The following is a 21807-nucleotide window of genomic DNA, read 5'->3' on the forward strand; positions in this document are numbered from 1 at the left end:
AGCCCTCACAACGTCTGGCTTTGCAAACCAGCAGAGGCTAACCTCCAGGAGAGCCAGAGGGCTGCTGTAAGCCAAGACTCCACTCAGGAAGGGCACGTGCACCAATGCATTCGCTCTGAGTTCCAGCAGAGGCAGCTGGAAAAGCAACTGGGTCATACAAGGAGACTCATGACTAATTTTAGGGGCTGTGGAGGAGCAGGGATCTGGTGGAACTTTCTCCAGGGACAGAAGTGCTGCCATCTTTCTTTTACTCTCCTTCCACCTGGATGGCCTGGTACTGGTAAGCACCATTTCTATCACTGTCCATGAACCTAGCTAACACCATGCGGCCCATCCTGGAATTCCCCTGAGGACCAGCCCTGCCCAACCCGCCCACCCCCTCCAAAGCGGCTCCTGCCCCACCCCACCTGGCAGGTGGCCACAGCCAGCACTGGCGCCCCTCCAAAGCAGCTCCTGCTCCATGGGGCACCAGTGTGCCCGTAGCAGTTGCAGTCAGCTGGCCTGGGGGCCAGCCCCGCCCACCAGTGCCCCCTCAGCAATCACGGCCCAGCCACAGCAGGGAGGTGCATGCACCCCACACAAGGGGATGTCCCTGAAGCACCTGGCTCTGGTGACTGGGGGTGGGATTCACCACTTGGCCCCACAAGACACCTACATACAGCCATTCCTTCAAGACCAGGAGATGCAGCTGATATGCCTAATACACAGAAACAGACACAAAGAGGCAAAACGAGGAGACAATACCTTCCGGATGAAAGAACAAGACAAAACTCCAGAAAATGAACTAAATGAAATGGAGATATGCAATTTATCAGATAAAGAGTTCAAATGTATAGACACAAAGATGCTCACCAAACTTGGGAGAAGAAAGGATGAACTCAGTGAGAATTTAAAAAAAGAAATAGGAAAAAATATATATATATATATATTTTTTTTTTAAATCAGAATTGAAGAATATAATAACTGAAATGAAAAATACACTAGAGGGAATCAACAGATGAGAGGATACAGAAGAACGGATCAGCAAACTGGAAGACTAGGTAGCAGAAATCAATCAGAAGAGCCAAAAGAAAAAAGGACTTAAAAAAAATGAGGGTAGTTTAAGGGACCCGTGAGACAACATCAAGCATGCTAACATTTGCATTACAGGGGTCCCAGAAAAAGGAGAGAGAGAAAGGGACAGGAAATCTATTTGAAGAAATCAGCCTGACAGCTTCCCTAACCAGGCAAAGGAAACAGACATCCAGGTCCAGAGATCCCAAACAAGATGAACACAAAGAGACTCACACCAAGTCACATTATTATTAAAATGTCAAAAGTTTAAGATAAAGAGAGAATCTTAAAAGCAGCAAGAGAAAAAACAACTAGTTACATACAAGGGAACCCCTACAGTTCAGCTGATTTTTCAGCAGGAACTTTACAGGCCAGAAGAGATTGGTATGATATACTGAAAGTACTGAAAGGAAAAAACTTACAACCAAGAACACTCCACCCCAGGCGTCCCCAACCCCCAGGCCGTGGACTAGTACTGGTCCTCAGCCTGTGAGGAACTCGTCCGCACAGCAAGAGGTGAGCGCCAGGTGAGCAAGCAAAGCTTCATCTGCCGCTCCCCATCGCTCGCATTACCACCTGAACCATCCCACCCCCCCTCCCCCATCCATGGAAAAATTGTCTTCCACAAAACCGGTCCCTGGTGCCGAAAAGGTTGGGGACCGCTGCTGTAACCAATAAGACTATCATTCAGAATTGAAGGAGAAATAATTCCCCAAGCAAGCAAAAGCTAAAAAAGTTAGTTCATTACCACTAAACTGGCTTAACAAGGGACTTCATTAAAGGGAAAAGAAAAGGCCACAACTAGAAACAAGAAAATTATGAAAGAAAAAAAATCTCACTGGTAAAGGCAAACATATAGTAAAGGTAGTGTCTCAACGACCTATAAAGCTAGTATGAAGGTTAAAAGACAAAACTGGTAAATATCATCTGTATCTAAAATAAATATTTAAGTGATATACAAAATAAAAAGATGTAAAATATGACATCAAAAACATAAAGTGTGGGGCTTCCCTGGTGGCGCAGTGGTTGAGAGTCCGCCTGCCGATGCAGGGGACATGTGTTCGTGCCCTGGTCTGGGAAGATCCCACGTGCCGCGGAGCGGCTGGGCCCGTGAGCCATGGTCGCTGAGCCTGCGCTTCCGGAGCCTGTGCTCCGCAACGGGAGAGGCCACGGCAGTGAGGGGCCCGCGTACCGCAAAAAAAAAAAAACATAAAGTGTGATGGGGAGGGAGGGTGGGATGTAGTGCTTTTACAATGCACTCAAACTTATGCAACCGTCAACTTAAAATGGACTGCTATATACATAGCAGGTTGTTATATAGGAACATCATAGGATCCACAAACATAAAACCTGTGAAAGATACACAAAAACTAAAGAGAAGGGAATACAAACATAACACTAAATAAAGTCATGAAGTCACAAGGGAAGAGAACAAAAAAAGAAGAAGAATTATCAAAAAACCCAGAAAACAATGAACAAAATGGTAATAAATAAATACCTATCAATAATTATTTTAAATGTAAATGAACTAAATGCTCTAATCAAAAGACATATGGTGGCTGAATGAAAAAACACAAGACCCAAATATATGCTGCTTACTAGAAACTTACTTCAGATCTAAAGGCACACACAGGCTGAAGGTAAAGAGATGGAAAAAGATATTCCATGCAAACGGAAATGAAAGGGAAGCTAGAGTAGCAAAACACAAATTCAAAAAGACACATGCACCCCAAGGTTCACTGCAGCATTGTTTACAATAGCCAAGATATGGAAGCAACCTAAGTGTCCATCTATGGATGAATGGATAAAGAACATGTGATATATATATGTATATGTATGTGTATATACGTGTATATATATATATATATATATACACACATACATACAATGGAACATTAGTCAGCCATAAAAAAAAAAACCTGAAATCTTGCCATTTGCAACACATGGATGGATCTAGAGGGTATCATGCTAAGTGAAATAAGTCCGACACAGAAACACAAATACCATATGATCTCACTTATATGTGGAATCTAAAAAACAAAACAAAACAATATGAAAATAGGCTCACAGATACAGAGAACAAACAGTGGTTGCTAAGGGGAGGGCAGTGGTAGGGTGGGTGAAATAGGTAAAGGGGATTAAGACGCACAAACCTCCAGTTATAAAAGAAATAAGCACCAGGGACATAATATGCAGCATAGGGAATATGGTCAATAACACTGTAATAACTTTGTATCATGACAGATGGTCACTAGGCTTATCATGGGGATCAATTCAAAATGTATATAAATGTCAAATCACTATGTTGTACACCTGAAGCTAATATAATATTGTATGCCAACTATACTAAAATAATAAACAAATAAATAAATAAAAATTTAAGAAAAAATTTAGCCCTTGGGATTAGATTACCATGCCAAGGAAACAGGGAAGAGAACGAATATCAATATTTACTATCTACTGTGTAAAGATCTTTTCTTAAAAATATAATTTATTGAGATGAAATTCACACTGCATAAAATTAACTATTTTAAAGTAAATAACGCAGTGCATTTACTGCATTCACAATGTGTGTAAGCACCATCTCTATCTAACTGCAAACCATTTCCATCAGTTGAAAGTGAAAGCCCCTACCCATTAGCAGTTTCTCCTCACTACCCCTCCCCCCAGTCCCTGGCAACCACTAATCTACTTTCTGTCTCTATGAATCTTCCTCTTCTGGACACTTCATATAAGTGGAGCCATACACTATGTGACCTTTGGGGTCTGGCTTATTTCACTCAGCACAATGTTTTCAAGGTTCATCCACGCTGTAGCGTGTGTCAGTGCTTCATTCCTTTTTCTTTTTTTGTTTAATTCTGGTAAAACGAGCATAACATAAACTTTACCACCTTAATCATTTTTAAGTATGCAGCTCAGAAGTGTTAAGTACCTTCACACTGTTGTACAACTAACGTCCCGAACTCTTTTCACCTTGCAAAACTGAAACTCTATTCTCATTAAAGAACAATTCTCCATTTTCCTGTCCCCCAGGCACTGGCACCCACCACTGCACTTGCTCTTTCTATGCATTAGATGACTCTAGGTGCCTCATATAAGTGGAATCATACAGTATTTGTCTTTTTGTGACTGGCTTATTTCACTTAGGCATCATTCCTTTTCACAGCTGAATGATATGACACTGTATGTAGGAACCACAATTTATTTATCCATTCATCTGTCAATGGATGCTTGGGTTGTTTCTATACTTTGCCTATTATCGTAAGGGTCTTTTAAAATAATACAACTAGCATACTTGGTAAAAAAAAAAAGCTTGGGACATGGAAATAAAGGCAACCAGGATGGAAGCAGGACACCTAGAATATCCTGGTTCATCTATTCTGAGAATACAGTCCACATTCAACATGGTGGCATCCAATGACATCACAGATATTTATTAACTAGGGACTGTGAGAGATAAAAATACGCATAAAATTTGGTCTTGCCCTTTAAGAAATGTAAAGTCCCTTGAGAAAGTCAATCCACATAGTAACGTATACCACAAGGCTGAAACAAGAATCTGGTACACCTTCACATGCGACAGAGGATGCAACCTGGCCTAAGAGAGTGGAAGACTTGCACAGGCAGAGAAAGGTTGAGAGAAGACCATGGGAACAGTGTGAACCAATATGGGCCCGGAAATGGAAAAGTGCATTTGCAAATATCACATCAATTTTAGTCATGACTATTTACATGCTACAAACTCATTTTGTCCTACTGTGAAGCAATTTAACTTAGTAGTCCAGATGAACTAGCGTATGTGAATGTTAATACAAATTAAAATTAAATGAATGGTAATTATAATCATCGTCCAAGAACAAACATGAAGTGCTAATTTTAAAACAAGTGAAAGTTTAAGACCTCCAATGGATGGTAACTGCCTACTCTCTTCCTGGAGAAAATCTCCTGAGATGGGGCTTCCAGAGTATCGCTCAATATCACGTCCTCATTTGGAAAATTAAATACTTCCCTGGTTCTTTTGCTTTGGTTTCACTTCTTCCTCTACCCTCCTTAAAGAAAAGAACACCTGTTTAGAATCCACTTCATGAACATTCCCTCACAATGACATATTAAAATAAAATCATATACTCAGCTCTCTGCTTTGATGCTAAACAAGTCTGATTCTTTGCACTTTTTTTTTAATAAGGGAAATGGGAAGGCAGGGGTGAATATGAGAAATATTAACAAGATGAATATGAGGAGGGCCATTGGGTATTGGTACAGGAAGGTGGAGACATCTAACAAACTCCCCAGTTTCTAGTTCGGCATACTGAACAGAAAGTGCCTGAGGATGAAAGTACAAGGAAGGGAGAAAAGGAAAGAGGAGGGAGCGAGGGAAGGAGGGGGGGAAGGAAGGAGGGACACACACACACACACACACACACGCACACGCATGTATGGGTCACACTGTGGAAATGACCAATGTGAGATGGCTGCAGGACAACACGTGGAGCACAAAGGCAGGGTTATCTGCTCCTAGCTCAGGGGTGGGTGGTGGGTTAGAGGTGTGCATCTGGGGACAAGTGTGTGGGTGAAGCGGAGGAGCAGTAGAAGAGACAGCTAAAGAACAGCCAGAGGAGAAGGAGGAAAAAGGGGAGTGGTGCCCAGATATTAAGAAAGAAGACATCTGTGAAGCAGGGTTACAAACAGCAAGTGCTACTGAGCAATTAAGATAAAAACAAAATCTACAGGACTGGGCAACTAGGAAGTCACTGGTGACCTGAGCAGGAAGAGATAATTAAGTATTTTGGTTTGAAATTCATTTTCAGCTGACTGAATTCCGATAAAAGAAATGAGTTCAAAACCTTTTCCTCTTTTAACTCCTATTGGATGGCTCACCGAAGTTAGGAGTCAAAGAAGAAACAAGAACGCCCATCAGAAACAAAGTAATACCCAGGTGAGAGTTTTAAATTTCCTTCAGAGCGCACCGTGTGCGTGCGTACACACATGCGCACGCGCGCGAGTATGTGTGTGTGTGCACACAGAAAAAGATTTTAAAAGTGACATATCAAATTAGTTCCTGGAAACTCTAAAGAGAGGATTGGTATTAAAAGTGGTGGTCAGTAGGACCTCAAGATGGCAGAGGAGTAAGACGTGGAGATCACCTTCCTACCCACAAATACATCAAAAATACATCTACATGTGGAACAACTCCTACAGAACACCTACTGAATGCTGGCAGAAGACCTCAGACTTCCCAAAAGGGTCTTGCTTGTCCGGCCGGCTGTCAGGCCTGAACCTCTGAGGTTGGAGAGCCGAGTTCAAGACACTGGACCACCAGAGACCTCCCAGCCCCACGTAATATGAATCGGCGACAGCTCTCCCAAACACCTCTGTCTCAACGCTAAGACCCAGCTCCACTCAACGAAGGCAAACTCGAGTGCTGGACACCACAGGCCAAACAACTAGCAAGACAGGAACACAACCCCACCCATTAGCAGAGAGGCTGCCTAAAATCATAATAAGTTCACAGACACCCCAAAACACACCACCGGACACGGTACTGCCGACCAGAAAGACAAGATCCAGCCTCATCCACCAGAACACAGGCACCAGTCCCCTCCACCAGTAAGCCTACACAACCCACTGAACCAACCTTCCCTGGACTTCCCTGGTGGCACAGTGATTAAGAATCCACCTGCCGGGCTTCCCTGGTGGCGCAGTGGTTGAGAGTCCGCCTGCCGATGCAGGGGACGTGGGTTCGTGCCCCGATCCGGGAAGATCCCACGTGCCTCGGAGCGGCTGGGTCAGTGAGCCATGGCCGCTGAGCCTGCGCATCCGGAGCCTGTGCTCCGCAACGGGAGAGGCCGCAGCAGTGAGAGGCCCGCGTACCGCAAAAAAAAAAAAAAAAAAACAAAAAAAAAGAATCCACCTGCCAATGCAGGGGCCATGGGTTCGAGCCCTGGTCTGGGAAGATCCCACATGCAATGAAGCAACCAAGCCCGTGCACAACTACTGAGCCTCTGCTCTAGAGCCCACGAGCCACAACTACTGAGGCTGCGTGCTGCAACTACCAAAGCCCGTGAGCGTAGAGCCCATGCTCTGCAACAAGAGAAGCCACTGCAGTGAGAAGCCCATGCACCGCAACAAAGAGTAGCTCCCGCTCGCCGCAACCAGAGAAAGCCCGCGTGCAGCAGTGAAGACCGAAGACAGCCAAAAACAAAATAATAAGTAAATGAATAATTTATTTAAAAAAAAAATCTTCCAACAAACAAAAGCCCAGGACCAGATGGCTTCACAGGGGAATTCTACCAAACATTTAGAAAAGAGCTAATGCCTATCCTTCTCAAACTCTGCCAAAATATAGCAGAGGAAAGAACAATCCCAAACTCATTCTACGTGTCTACCTACCATCACCCTGATACCAAAACCAGACAAAGATGTCACAAAAAAAAGAAAACTACAGGCCAATATCACTGATGAACATAGATGCAAAAATCCCCAACAAAATACTAGCAAACAGAATCCAACAGCACATTAAACGGATCATACACCATGATCAAGTGGGGTATATCCCAGGAATGCAAGGATTCTTCCATATACACAAATCAATCAATGTGATACACCATATTAACAAATCGAAGGATAAAAACCATCTGATCATCTCAATAGATGAAGAAAAAGCTTTTGACAAAATTCAACACCCATTTATGACAAAAACCTTCCAGGAAGTAGGCATAGAGGGAACTTACCTCAACATAATAGAGGCCATATGTGACAAACCCACAGCCAACATCGTTCTTAATGGTGAAAAACTGAAACCATTTCCTCTAAGATCAGGAACAAGACAAGGATACCCACTCTCACCACTATTATTCAACATAGTTTTGAAAGTTTTAGCCACAGCAATCAGAGAAGTAAAAGAAATAAAAGGAATCCAAATTGGAAAACAAGAAGTAACACTGTCACTGTTTGCAGATGACATGATACTATACATAGAGAATCCTAAAGATACTACCAGAAAAGTACTAGTGCTCATCAATGAATTTGGTAAAGTAGCAGGATACAAAAGTAATGCACAGAAATCTCTTGCACTCCTATACACAAATGATGAAAAATCTGAAAGAGAAATTGAGGAAACACTCCCATTTACCACTGCAACAAAAAAAATAAAATACCTAGGAATAAACCTACCTAAGGAGGCAAAAGACCTGTATGCAGAAAACTATAAGACATTGAAGAAAGAAATTAAAGATGATACAAACAGATGGAGAGATATACCATGTTCTTGAATTGGAGGAATCAACATTGTGAAAATAACTATACTACCCAAAGCAATCTACAGGTTCAATGCAATCCCTATCAAACTACCACTGGCATTTTTCACAGAACTAGAACAAAATATTTCACAAGTTGTATGGAAACACAAAAGACCCCGAATAGCCAAAGCAATCTTGAGAAAGAAAGATGTAGCTGAAGGAATCAGGCTCCCTGACTTCAGACTATACTACAAAGCTACAGTCATCAAGACAGTATGGTACTAGCACAAAAGCAGAAATATAGAACAATGGAACAGGATAGAAAGCCCAGAGATAAACCTTATCTTTGATAAAGGAGGCAAGAATATACAATGGAGAAAAGACAGTCTCTTCAATAAGTGGTGCTGGGAAAACTGGACAGCAATGTGAATGAATGTGAATGAATGCAATCAGAACACTCCCTGACACCATACACAAAAATAAACTCAAAATGGATTAAAGACCTAAATGTAAGGCCAGACACTATCAAACTCCTAGAGGAAAACATAAGCAGAACACTCTATAACATAAATCACAGCAAGATCCTTTTTGACCCATCTCCTAGAGTAAGGGAAATAAAAACAAAAATAAACAAATGGGACCTAATGAAATTTAAAAGCTTTTGCACAGCAAAGGAAACCATAAACAAGACCAAAAGACAACCCTCAGAATGGGAGAGAATATTTGCAAATGAAGTGACTGACAAAGGATTAATCTCCAAATATACAAGCAGCTCATGCAGCTCAATCACAAAAACAAACAACCCAATCCAAAAATGGGCAGGCCTAATTAGACATTTCTCCAAAGATATACAGATTGCCAACAAACACATGAAAGGATGCTCAACATCACTAATCATTAGAGAAATGCAAATCAAAACTACAATGAGGTATCACCACACACCAGTCAGAATGGCCATCATCAAAAAATCTATAAACAGTAAATGCTGGAGAGGGTGTGGAGAAAAGGGAACCCTCTTGCACTGCTGGTGGGAATGTAAATTGGTACAGCCACTATGGAGAACAGTATGGAGCTTCCTTAAAAAATTAAAAATAGAACTTCCATATGACCCAGCAATCCCACTACCGGGCATATACCCTGAGAAAACCATAACTCAAAAACAGTCATGTACCACAGTATTCATTGCAGCACTATTTACAATAGCCAGGACATGGAAGCAACCTAAGTGTCCTTCGACAGATGAAGGGATAAAGAAGATGTGGCACATATATACAATGAAATATTACTCAGCCATAAAAGGAAACGAAACTGAATTATTTGTAGTGAGGTGGATGGACCTAGAGTCTGTCGTACATAGTGAAGTCAGAAAGAGAAAAACAAATACCGTATACTAACACATATATATGGAATCTAAAAAAAAAATGGTTCTGACGAACCTAGGGGCAGGTCAGGAATAAAGATGCAGACGTAGAGAATGGACTTGAGGACACGGGGAGTGGGAAGGGTAAGCTGGGACGAAGTGAGAGAGTGGCATTGACATATATACACTACCAAACGTAAAACAGATAGCTAGTGGGAAGCAGCCACATAGCACAGGGAGATCAGCTCAGTGTTTTGTGACCACCTGGACGGGTGGGATAGGGAGGGTGGGAGGGAGACGCAAGAGGGAGGGGATATGGGGATACATGTATACGTATAGCTGATTCACTTTGTTATACAGCAGAAACTAACACACCATTGTAAAGCAATTATACTCCAATAAAGATGTTAAAAAAATAATAAAGAAAAATAAAAGTGGTGGTCACAAGGAATTTGAGCCTCTGTCTTTAATATTCCTCATAATTAGAAGTTATTCATGTACATACTTAAAAATTAATTTAAAAATAAAATTTTCTATAAATAAGGAGATAATCTGTTAATCAGTCTCAGAGTTGGCCATGTACAGGTGTACTATTAACTATTCTCAGCCAGGTTGGGGGTCTTGATTCTTAATGTAAATAAGACCCTCACTGTAGTTTACGTTCTAGTTTTAATTGTAACATTTTAATTCTTAACATTAAAAAAATTATATCTTAAGGCTCCCTCCAACTAAATAATACTAACTGGAATTAATTTCATATGAAAAATATTTTATAACAAATCAAAACTTAAGGGAGTTGAATGTATGTCAACAGATGGCTAAGTTATTTAGAATATGTGGCCAACACGACATTTCCTCAGGCAAGAAGGACTATGTGCTCTGAAACAAGAACAGCAACAGAAGGACACGACAAGTGGACACTGGGAATGAGGGTGTTGAGGGAGTGAGCATTAGTGACTCTGTGACTTCTTCCAGACATCTGACACAGAATACTTTTTCTTTATAATTAAAAATCCTAACTAGATAAACAAATTTATTGGTCAGGTATAAGAACATTAGTAATCAATCAAAAGTTAATTTTACCACTCATTTATTACTCTCTGCAATATAACAGAATATAATTAAGTCATATACAATTTGTGGAGAAATTTTCAATACATGGTTTAGAATTATTTTTCCATCAAAGCCATAATTAGGAATATATATTAAGATTTATACTTCAATTTCACATTTGTCATGTCTAAGTATCATTTATTTCTGATTCACACTGGAGAGGGAAAGCTCAGGGTAAAGATTACTAGTGTATTTACAAACCCAAATAAAAACCTCTCCCGCAAAGGACCAGTTTTTAAACACAGTCCCTTCTTCAAGGAACAAAAGAGAATAATCCACTTTAAATTCTGCAAGATGATGGACTATATGGGACCCAGATGAGAAATACATGGAAATACTAAAAATAGATCCAAGCTGATTTGAAAGGTTAAGTGTTTTTTGTTTTAAGTGTATTAAAAAATACCTGCTTTTGGGCCTTGAATAATTTACAGAAAGAATTTCAGGATGAAAATACAACTAACTATAAAAATAACTTCAAAATGGAAATTAGTAAAAGTATTACGAAGTCTATTGGTTGCATCTGAGAAAATTTTTCCTGTTAAAGGAGATTTCAAACAAAGAATAATGCAAAAACTGTCAATCTCTCAGTTGTTTCTTGATTAAGCATAACCAAGAACATGTCAGCAATCTCGCAAAATCTATTCTCACAAAATTCACTGCTGCTTTTAAAATATTTTGTTATAGAAATGTCTGGGCCTCTATAGATAATTTATTAGGTTTGAGCCTGTTCCATTTTCACTTTGTGAACCATCTCCTCTAATCACCTTGAGAGTCTATTATACCAAAGAGTAAATTGATTGCTAAAAATAAGGACATCATATCCCCCCAAATGTTGGATTTTTCAAAACTGAACACTAAACAGGCAGCAAAGCAACGTTTTGGAAAGCATATCCACTGACATGGCATCAGTTTTAAAAGGTCTTAAAGATTTCAAATAAAAAGTGTAATGCACAGATTCTTTGTGTTTCCAATGGACAACAAAACTATAATCGATATTAATTATATTTGGCTAAAAATACATAGCCAAGATGCTCCTCACAGCCTAATTCTTTGTGGCAAGTAATATGCTTGTAAAATCTACTTAGTGGTAATTTTTTAATTAGTATAAAATCTTCCATATTTAAATATAAGAAGCTATTTCAGAGGAATTCAGTAATAAATCTGTCATATCACACCAGGTATTCAAGTCTAAAGCTATAGTTTATACCAATGATGCAGCAATAGCAGTTGGCAAATTAAATTTTTTAAAAAACATTTTCATTTTTGAAGCAAAAATATCACCAAATTATTTTATACAGGATTCAATACACTTGCAATTTACAATTAAAGTTATAATCATCACTAAAAATTACTAAAATAAGAGAAAAACTGCACTTATACAGATAAATTATAATTTTCCTTGCTCCTTCATTTCTCATTTAACTGAGAACACTGGCTGAATTCACAGGAGCAAATGAGAGCATCCTAAGGGTCAGGACTTCCTTGTGAGAGGCAATGAGAAAGAGTGAAAAATTTCACAGCTTGGAATTTGGTTGCTAAATACATCCTCTATTCTAGTCTTATAAGCTTTTCAGCTAGTAAATCAAAATCCCGTTATACACTAGGATAATATTCATGACAATTCTCTATATTTTATCTTCTTAAAATCAAAGACTCAATTCTAAAGGGTTAATAGAGGCATTACAAAGTAACTCTCTAGTTTGCATTTCCCATAATACTAAAATAAAGCTTTTTCTTTTAGTCTAGAAATTTGCTTTTTTAATACTGTGAAAAGCCTCTATGAATCTGTTTAACGTATTTACTTCTTTTCATCTATTCAGTGCCACTGGGCATAACATGTAGTGCAGTGCGTGTTGATATTTTGCAAAGCACCACATGACTCACTGTACCCTAATGCACTCCATTAATCCTGTTTGGACAGCTGGGTCCAGGCATTTGTTAGCTGCATTTTAATTGTTCCATCTCTCTTTTTCTTCTTTTTATTTATCTCTATGGCAAACTACTCAAGAATTTAATTTGTTGATCTTCAAAAAGCACATTTTGCCATTAATTTGTTTTCTTTGTATTAAAACTGTACTCAGCATGTAATTTTCTTCCATAAAATCTATACATTACTATTAACAATTAATCTTAAATAACAGAGCACAGTGAATTTCATAAATGATAAAATGGTAGGTTGGCTATAATATCACAGAAATTATTTGTTGGACTGCCATAATACAAACGATCACAGTTAGCTACAAATCAAGTTACTAAAGTGTATATTTATGGCATTTTCAAGATTAGCACACTATAAGCAGATGTCAAAATGATAACAAGTCCTATAATGCAAACACAAAAGAAATAAGACCTCTAAGTAAATGAGCTTTGTATTAGTCTGTGCAACAGCGGTCCCTTCTACCTTTACATTTAGATTCCACTTGTATTAAAACATGAACTTCTCTGTAAGCATTATGAAGATGACCGCAAAGCTTATACCCTTCCTGGCACAGCCTGCATCCCCGACAGCTGTGGGCCTTGAATAAATAATGGAGGCCACATAAGCGCTAAAACAAAAGCAATTCAAAGTTACTTGCAATCTTTGTCATAAGCATGTTGCTAAGGTTGAATAATGGGATTTTTCTAATCATTTGTGAACACTCCAGTCAAAATCTAAGTCTAGAAAACAGAACAAAACTGCCTAGTGGAAATTTTTGTCTGAAATAATAGTTAGCCAAGAACTGAGAATACAGTCTGCAACAGTGCTTTATAAAAGAAAAGAACACCAAACGAAGGAAGATTTATTCAACTATTTCAATGACAAAGTGGAAATATTTTACTTTTAAATGATGACCAAAATTCTCTGTGAATTGAAAAATTAAGAAAACTATATAAATGACAAGCCAGTAAAAAGCTGAAGAGCTAAAGGATGTCCTTTAAATCAGTGTGTGCTCTCCTAGATCTTACTGCTTTCAAGTCTATTCCCTGGACATAAAGCAGCTTAAAATAAGTGTTACATATTCTCAATTTTTTAAACCACATACTAAATTACACATTTTTTAAAACATTTCGCGTAGGGAAAAATTAGTTTAGTATTTTCTAGACATTAAATATTGTTTTTTTAAAAAAAAATCACAGTTTCCTCACTAGAGGACTCCAAAGCTTAATTAGTCAATGAAAAAAATAAAGTCTGTTGTTTGGACAAGGACTATTTCTAAGTACTTGAAACAATAAGTGGTCTTTATTTGATAAAAGTACTTATTTTGGTACAGTTCTGTATATAAATGAATTACAGAAGTAAAGGCATAAAATAATGTGGGAGGGAATAATACATTTCAAAGAGTGATCTCTTTGAAAAACAGTTTAGAAACTACAACTTTAGCAAGAAGTTTGATACTTAAAAAGGTACTGACTTTAAATGAAAAGTTCTCATTTAAACTTACCCAGTGTTCTTGACATAACAGGCAGTGCGGAGCTCAAGACCAAGATTGACACACAATTCCCAATGATCTGATATGAGAAATCAGAAAGAATATTGGGCAGTTACACAGTATACGGATAAGTAAAATCCATTCACATTCTGACAAGTTACTGGACATTTCAGTTACCTACTGTTCTTTGCTAACTTCTGAATGATACAATTCAACATAGAAAATAAAGAGAATAGAAACTTTTCTACCAACATTTAAAGTTCTATCTGTGAGTTCTAGAAGATATTTACAGTACCTGACACAAATATAAAGTTATAGAACACAAATTACTTCACACCTCAGATAATGCAGTTTACATTATTGACTGAGGTTGATGATTTCAAAAAGGTTTGCCTAACAAGTAAAAATTAATATTTTTAATACTTCTGACTCTACTTTTAAAGCCAAGACTACTGCTCAAGATAGATAATATCTACTTCTAATATGTTTAACTATTATAAGATTTAATACCAAAAAGCTAGAAATCCAAAACACCTAAATTCTAGTAATTTTCACTGTATCCTATACTTATTCTTTCATATTAAGTAAGAGATGCTGAAAATATTACTTAGTACTTATGATTACTTAAACTAGATGCTAAGTATCTCAAGAAGCCATAGCATTTTAGATAAAGATATATAAAAATAACTTCTCCCCTTTAGAATAAGCTGAAAATATGGAGTATATAATAAAAAAGAAAAGAAGCCAGCAGCTCTTGTTATTCTTCATTGTCAGCCTGTGGGAATATTTTACAAATGCAGTCACTATATAAGATAACAGCCTTTGTTATTCCAAAGCCAATGACATATTGTAGAAAGTCAAATTAGCCTCAGACTACAAAATGTTTCTGAATAGAACTCTTCCGTCTTGCTTTAATTATTCAAATTTGAAATACTTTGTCTCTACTACTTGTAGCAACTAAGTTCTTCAGATTTCAAACAAGTTCCCTGAAGTACAGTCAGCACAATCAAAGTTACTCATTAGCAATACGTTTTCTTTGTAGGAAAAAGAGTCCTTTCAGGAGCCGTCTATAGCTAGTTAACAAGCTCTGCGGCTCTATGCATTTACAAGTGAATGGGTGCCATCCAAATTAAACAGAGCACATCCTTTTCCCACTCATTCAGCATTTTGAAAATCTTCCAGTGCGTGTGTTTACGCAACTTACAAACAAATACCTAGAACCGCAAATGAACCATTCACTGCGATTACTAAATAAAACAGTCTGTCTTGGAAGGCAAAAGGGAGGCACAGTCACCTAAGACTTTACCTTACCTTTGTCATCGTTGTGTCATCCTTCTTGGGAATAAAGTTTCCAAAAAATCGGAGGCTATAGAAACCAACAACAGAGGACACCATAAGATAGCTGTGAGAATCAAGGAAAAACTCTCCAAAGAATTGTTTCCTTAAGTTCTCAATTGTCTCCAAAATGTCTTAAGGCCGAAAGGAAAACCAAAACAAAACAAAATGCCACTTGGAGTGCTTGAGGAAGACTGACTTGTTTTTTCTTCCAGGAGAGTGTCTTAGTAAATTACCACTGTCCCAGAAAACTAGACAGAAAACTTGTTAACAGACAGAAGTTCAGTTAAAGAAAGGATACAATATCAAAATGATTTCAAGTGCAGCTCCCACAAAACCAAAAGCAGAAAGAGAAGCATTTCCTATTCCAGGCCCCTGGGGGGAAAAAAACACTTTTCAGAATTCAATGACACTATTATATTTGGTTTCCCTAAAATTGTTGTCTCATAAATATAGGACAGTTGAAATTAGGAATGTTTAATACCCTGGAGTAACATCTAGAGGTTCAAAGGAAAATAAAATGTGACGAGACTGAATTCATCAACTAATTCAACCACATGTTAACACTTTTAACAAGCTCAAAACATTTCTGATTTATCTCAAATGTAATTTAAGTTACTTATCAAAATGTTATGCTTATTGTTAAATCCTAAATATTCTTGGAAGAAGTTTTTTAAAAATATAATAGTATAATAAGAATAGAACAAATAATTGAACACTGAGGTAACATATAAAAACTATACAATTAAAATATGTCAAAAGGAAGGTAAGCAAAGAAAGAAAGTGAATGCACATATCCTGTTACTACTCTTGAAAGTTTCCTTTCCCTAAATCTTCCTTGGGAATTCAGGGATTTAATTAACACAGATTTTCCAAATGCAATGCTATAAATTTTTTCCTAAACATCATACCTATTCTCAAAACCTATCTTTATCTAGAACTTAACAAAACAAGTAGAAAAAGTAATATTTATTAACGAGGCCAGACAGGCAAAAACTCATTTCTTACTGAAGTAGGAACAATGTTTTCAAAGCTTACTAATTAAAGAAACTCTCTGAATACAAACTACTACTGTGCTATCAGCTTCAATTACATCTAACAGATATACCAGGATAATTAAGAATATAAAGTCAGCTTAATAAAAAAATAAACCAATAAATAATATCACATATTATTTACACAATCTAATATAGGCATGAAGAAGTTACAATACCACAGAAATTTCATATATAAATAAGGTAATGGACAAAGAATTTATGAACTTTTGTCAATCTTTTGAAGAAAAAATGAATAATGCTAACAGAAAGCTTATTAACTGGGATGGAAAACACTTTGGAAATATTCTCTGTCTCAAGAGAAGGCCTACAGGCAAGATTAAGATGATCTGATTTATTTACACAATCATAAAAAGAGCATACCACATATAAGTCCTTCTGTACTATGCACGAAAGGAATGGTACAAAAATGTACTACAGGGCTTGGGCCTCACCTAGTATGTGGTATAAGAAAATGGGTTAAAAAATGGATAGAGGGCTTCCCTGGTGGCACAGTGGTTGAGAGTCCGCCTGCCGATGCAGGGACACAGGTTCGTGCCCCGGTCCGGGAAGATCCCACATGCCGCGGAGCGGCTGGGCCCGTGAGCCATGGCCACTGAGCCTGAGCGCCCGGAGCCTGTGCTGCGCAACGGGAGAGGCCACGACAGTGAGAGGCCTGCGTACCACAAAAAAAAAAAAAAAAAAAAAAAAAATGGATAGAAGTCAACACAGTAGTTGACTTCTGCTTGATCAATGGCTTTCGGTCTAAACAAAAGACAACGACAAGGCTGTGGATGGAGGAGGACTGCTCACTGCTGTTTTTTGTTAGTGGAATGACAGACCTGAAGCAAGCTGGCAGGCTCGCAGTGGTGGAGAGGCCATGGCAGTGAGAGATGGCACAAGGTCCTGAAGAGGCTGGGGGCAGGGAGCTAAACTGAGAATACTGCTGAAAGAATTAGCTTCTGAAAGAAGAGGGTATCTTCATCTTTGACTGAAGGAAAGGAATTAAGATAAACATTGGCTTTTTTCTATGAGAGAAAAGGTGTATCGTGTGGTTCAGAGAGAGAAGCGGCATGTAGGGAAGCAAAATCTGCACCCCAAAAGGTGTCTCTCTGGCATAAGGATCATTTTAGGCTGATTGTTTTTAAGAAACAGAAGACTCGTAAGTCTTTCTTCTTAGCACCACCCCCACCTCACCCCTTAACTGCCTAAAAGAATTCAGATGAAGGGCCTGGTCCAGGCAGAGCACTATCACCAGAGACAGCTACAAAGAGTATATTGGCTGAGTGTGGTAGACGGAACCCGCAAGACCTGGAGACCAAAGGCCTCTCTGGGTCCCCTCTGTTTACCAAACATATGCTTTCCATCTCCCTGTGAATTGCCTTCCTCCCGCCTGAAGTCCCAAGCTCCTACCCGCTTCTCCTTCTCTTAGATGGAATATAAGCCTCAATTGCCCAACCTGTCCTGGGGTCTCATTATTCTTACCGGGTTCCCACATACACGTAATTAAATTCTGTTTTCTCCTGCTAATCTGTCTCATGTAAATCTAATTCTTAGACCAGCCAGAAGATCCTAGAAAGGGTTAAGGAAAAATTTTTCCCTTCCCCAAAGCATGAAAAGTCTGGAAGAGTTTTGAAGTCATCTCTATGGGAGATGGCAAAGGTGCTAACTTCGAAAAGTGTAATAAAATGTCAAAACTTAAATGCTACTTTAAGTATCCAAAAGTTTATAGAGACACCTAGAAAAAGTATGCCATATATGAATACTTAGTGGAAACTACCTTCCATATGGAGAATATATTTAAATAGACTAATTGATGGAACTTAATAAAATCATGAATTTTTAAACAAGAGAAATAATTAAGTTAATTCATGAAAAGATGTATATCTGACTCTCCTCCAGCAACTGAACATTTTGACTCAAGTTCATAAAATGACTCCTTTGAGGCATGAGTCCCTAAAACCACATATTTGGATCCTTTGCAAACGCAACGAATCCATGTAATAAACTCTTTATATTTCACTATTTCACAAAATATACATTTTCTTAAAGGACCACAAATACGAATTTCAGTAAAACAAAGATAAACTCTGATACAAAGTGTAAAAGGAAACTCTGATACTTGATAAAAAGCCGGACAATCCAAAATACGAAATCAGAAACAAAAAACATAGTTTAGAAACACTGTTTATGAAAGCTCACTGCATAAAGAAATTCATACAACTTGAAGTATATATATGCAGAAAGGTGAATGTTTTCATTTATTTATTTGAAACACTCAGTTTATACACACAGAATACTTTTGCAAAAGAAAGACATTTTAAAGCACTTTACTTTACCCTTGTTCCCTTTGGCATTGCTGTTTCATCAACCAACAGGCAAAGAATATTACAAGCCACCAAGAGGACCGAAATGGACTACAACACAAAAAGTAAGCCATCAGTTCTGAATTTCAATTTTGTCAATACACATAACGTTAAAATCTAAGTAACCAACCAAATGTATGCTTCAGAATAGAGGAAAAGCAGTCAAGACCAAAACTCTACATATAAACCTGAAGTAATGAGACTATAAAAAACTCCAGAATAAATTCGTAAAAATTCTGCAAAGTACTATGATCTCAAAGCTTAAGAAAAAAGCTATTAATATAGATCCACTTATTAACCGATTTTACCAATTGGAACCCACAACTCCACATATTTAAAAAATGGTTAAAATGTTATCAGAACTAATTTAATAATATAATTTTCAGATCTTATCACAGAGTTTGATCAGGGTATCTGCAACACCTTGTCTCTTCTTAATTTTCAACTGAAACAAAGAATGAATTTCCTGCTTCTATGAGGAAATAGATAATCTTGAGGACTTTTCAAAATTACCATTAATTTCATTTTTTGCTCTATTGAGTTTTTACAAATAAAAGCGTAGACAGATTTTAATCCTGTTGATAGAAAACCAGTTTACCTGAAACCATTTAGCTGAGGGAGTTGCCATACACAAATGCTAAAGTAAATAAAAAATAATCTGCTTTATTTAACTAGGCAAATAAATTCTTACTGTCTCAATAAGAAGGAGAACCATAACAGCAGGATACACCAAGTTTCTTTCCCATGCTGAAGCCTTTTTGCGCCTCTCTATTAGAAGGAAAAACAAAATATAATAAAAGTTTCAGTAATTTCCAAAACTTCTCCCCAGATTCACATTTTCATTCCCTACTAATACAACCAGTATGTATTATTCTTACATAAATTATCTTTTCCTAAAAACATAAATTATCTTTAATTTTCCTCCACACACTATAAAAATCAGAATTTTAAAATCAGTTTGCTACATTAAACAGCTCAATCCTGTGATGCTCAAATTTTAGCAACGTAAAGACGTTTCAATTATTGATGAAACATATTGTGGATATACAGCTTACTCTAAAAATACAGTAATATTTGTATTTCTTTTTTAAATTTACATATTATTATAATGATAGATTTACACACTGATAGAGATCTGGAAATATCAGGTAACATGAGTTAAGAATCCCCTCTAATCCCACATCCTAAAGGCAAACACTTCCAGTTTCCTAAAGGCTGGAAGCAAATCTCTGTTTCTAGTGACAAAGGTCTACTTTGTAACATACCAATCCTTATGTCATGAACAACTGGAAAAGATGGATCAAACTTAAATTTTTAAAAAGAAATGTGTATGAAGATGTCAGAGAGCTACCATAATAATGGAAATTGAAGTCATTCTAGCTTTTTCTGTAGATTCCAAAGGGATTTTTAAATAACTGATTATGATTTCTGCAAATAAAGTAGTTTACTTATTTTCCAAAAAAAAAAGGAGGGAAAATAAAGAAAAACATTTAAGAGTAAAAAGGTCTAGCATATGTATAACTGGAGTCTGAGGAAATAAAAGAGAATGAGCAGATGCAATATTTGATGAGATGATGGCCAACAATTTCCCAAGTGGATGAAAGACATTAAGCCACACACTCATGAAGTGCCACAGATCTCAAGAAGGATAAATACAAAGAAATAAGACATTAAAAGGTAAGATTAACAGAAGATTACTTATCAGAAATAATACAAGTGAAAAGATAGTGGAGTGATATTTTGGAACATCATCATCTTTGAAAAGTCATTTTGTACACATACAAAACAACAACAACATAAAGTGGACAAATACGTGCTCATCCTCTCTCCAAACTAAAAGACATTCTTTATTAACGGCTTTGGACAGACTGAAAGCTTGTAACATAGAGATTTCACAATTTTAAAAAATATTCCAGACTACAGTAAAGTCTTTAATAAGAAACCAAGACCAATACATAAGTCAAGGAAAAAAATGTACAATACCTAATTTTGTCTTAAGAGTCTTTACATTGTCAAGTTCTTGTTCCAACTCCGTTATATTGTGTTCCACTGATGAAGACAGTCCTATCAAAAGCAAAAACATTTCAGAAACATAACAACAGAACCCCAGAACAGGCAGCCCTCACATTTAATGAAAATATAAAAAACACACTGCAAATCCAGATCACTAATAATGAAAACAAGGGCTGCTGTGACTCACAGAAAAGTACATCCATTTCTTTACTCCTTAAAACTTCCAAGTTCTTGCTGATTAAACACTACATGTTTCCTAGAAAATTTCTGACTCTGGTAAAATTTTTACTTGATCTATTATTAATTTTTCATTAATTACAAAAGCATCATGTGCTTATTATAAAAAGTGAAAGAAAATCAAGATCTCCTCCTCTTCATCCCACCTCCCTAACGCAACAACTGTCAAAAGCTTGGGTGAGGTTTTATTCACCTTCATGTACATACTCATAACATACATACAAATCATACTCATGATTTTTACTATGTATTTTATAAGAATGGGTCAAATCAGACATTATTTCACCACTTGCTTTCCTAGTTAATGATATGTCCACACTGACAGTCTCAACTTCTTAACAGCTGAATAATAATTCCAGAATATGGATGTCCTTCAGTTTTATTCAGAATTATTCCGTTTATGAATATTCAGGTTTTCCTCAATTTTTTGCCACTACAAACATTTTTCTATGAACATCCAGTACTTTCTGGTTCTATTATTTTTGTAGGACAGTCTCAAAATTCAGACTGCCGAGTCAAAGGATATGAGTATTTAGAGTTTTAAGAGATATTTAAAAGTTACTTCCCCCCCAAATATTGTGATATATTGTAATAAGTTATTATAATAATTTACATTTCTATGAACACTTTATTATAAAATATGCTTGA

At 37.3% G+C, this 21807-nt stretch overlaps 1 protein-coding gene across 13 annotated transcripts in view; it reads right to left on the reverse strand.

The window, feature by feature from the left end:
- The window catches only part of LMBR1 (limb development membrane protein 1), a 154226-nt gene that overhangs the window by 31991 nt on the left and 100428 nt on the right, over positions 1-21807 (reverse strand). For 10 of the 13 annotated variants that reach the window (XM_073810134.1, XM_073810135.1, XM_073810136.1 and 7 more), the window contains 6 exons: positions 20893-20973; positions 19601-19677; positions 18883-18960; positions 15811-15884; positions 15486-15576; positions 14187-14253 (listed from right to left, as the gene is read on the reverse strand). In XM_073810134.1, the coding sequence (XP_073666235.1) occupies positions 14187-14253; positions 15486-15576; positions 15811-15884; positions 18883-18960; positions 19601-19677; positions 20893-20973 (468 nt within the window). Of the gene's footprint in view, positions 1-10741; positions 13311-14186; positions 14254-15485; positions 15577-15810; positions 15885-18882; positions 18961-19600; positions 19678-20892; positions 20974-21807 lie in introns of those variants that run through there. The other 3 variants (XM_033863550.2, XM_019930255.3, XM_019930257.3) reach the window with 3 other exon arrangements.

The sequence above is a fragment of the Tursiops truncatus genome, chromosome 9, assembly GCF_011762595.2.
Source record: "Tursiops truncatus isolate mTurTru1 chromosome 9, mTurTru1.mat.Y, whole genome shotgun sequence".
Taxonomy (NCBI): Eukaryota; Metazoa; Chordata; class Mammalia; order Artiodactyla; family Delphinidae; genus Tursiops; species Tursiops truncatus.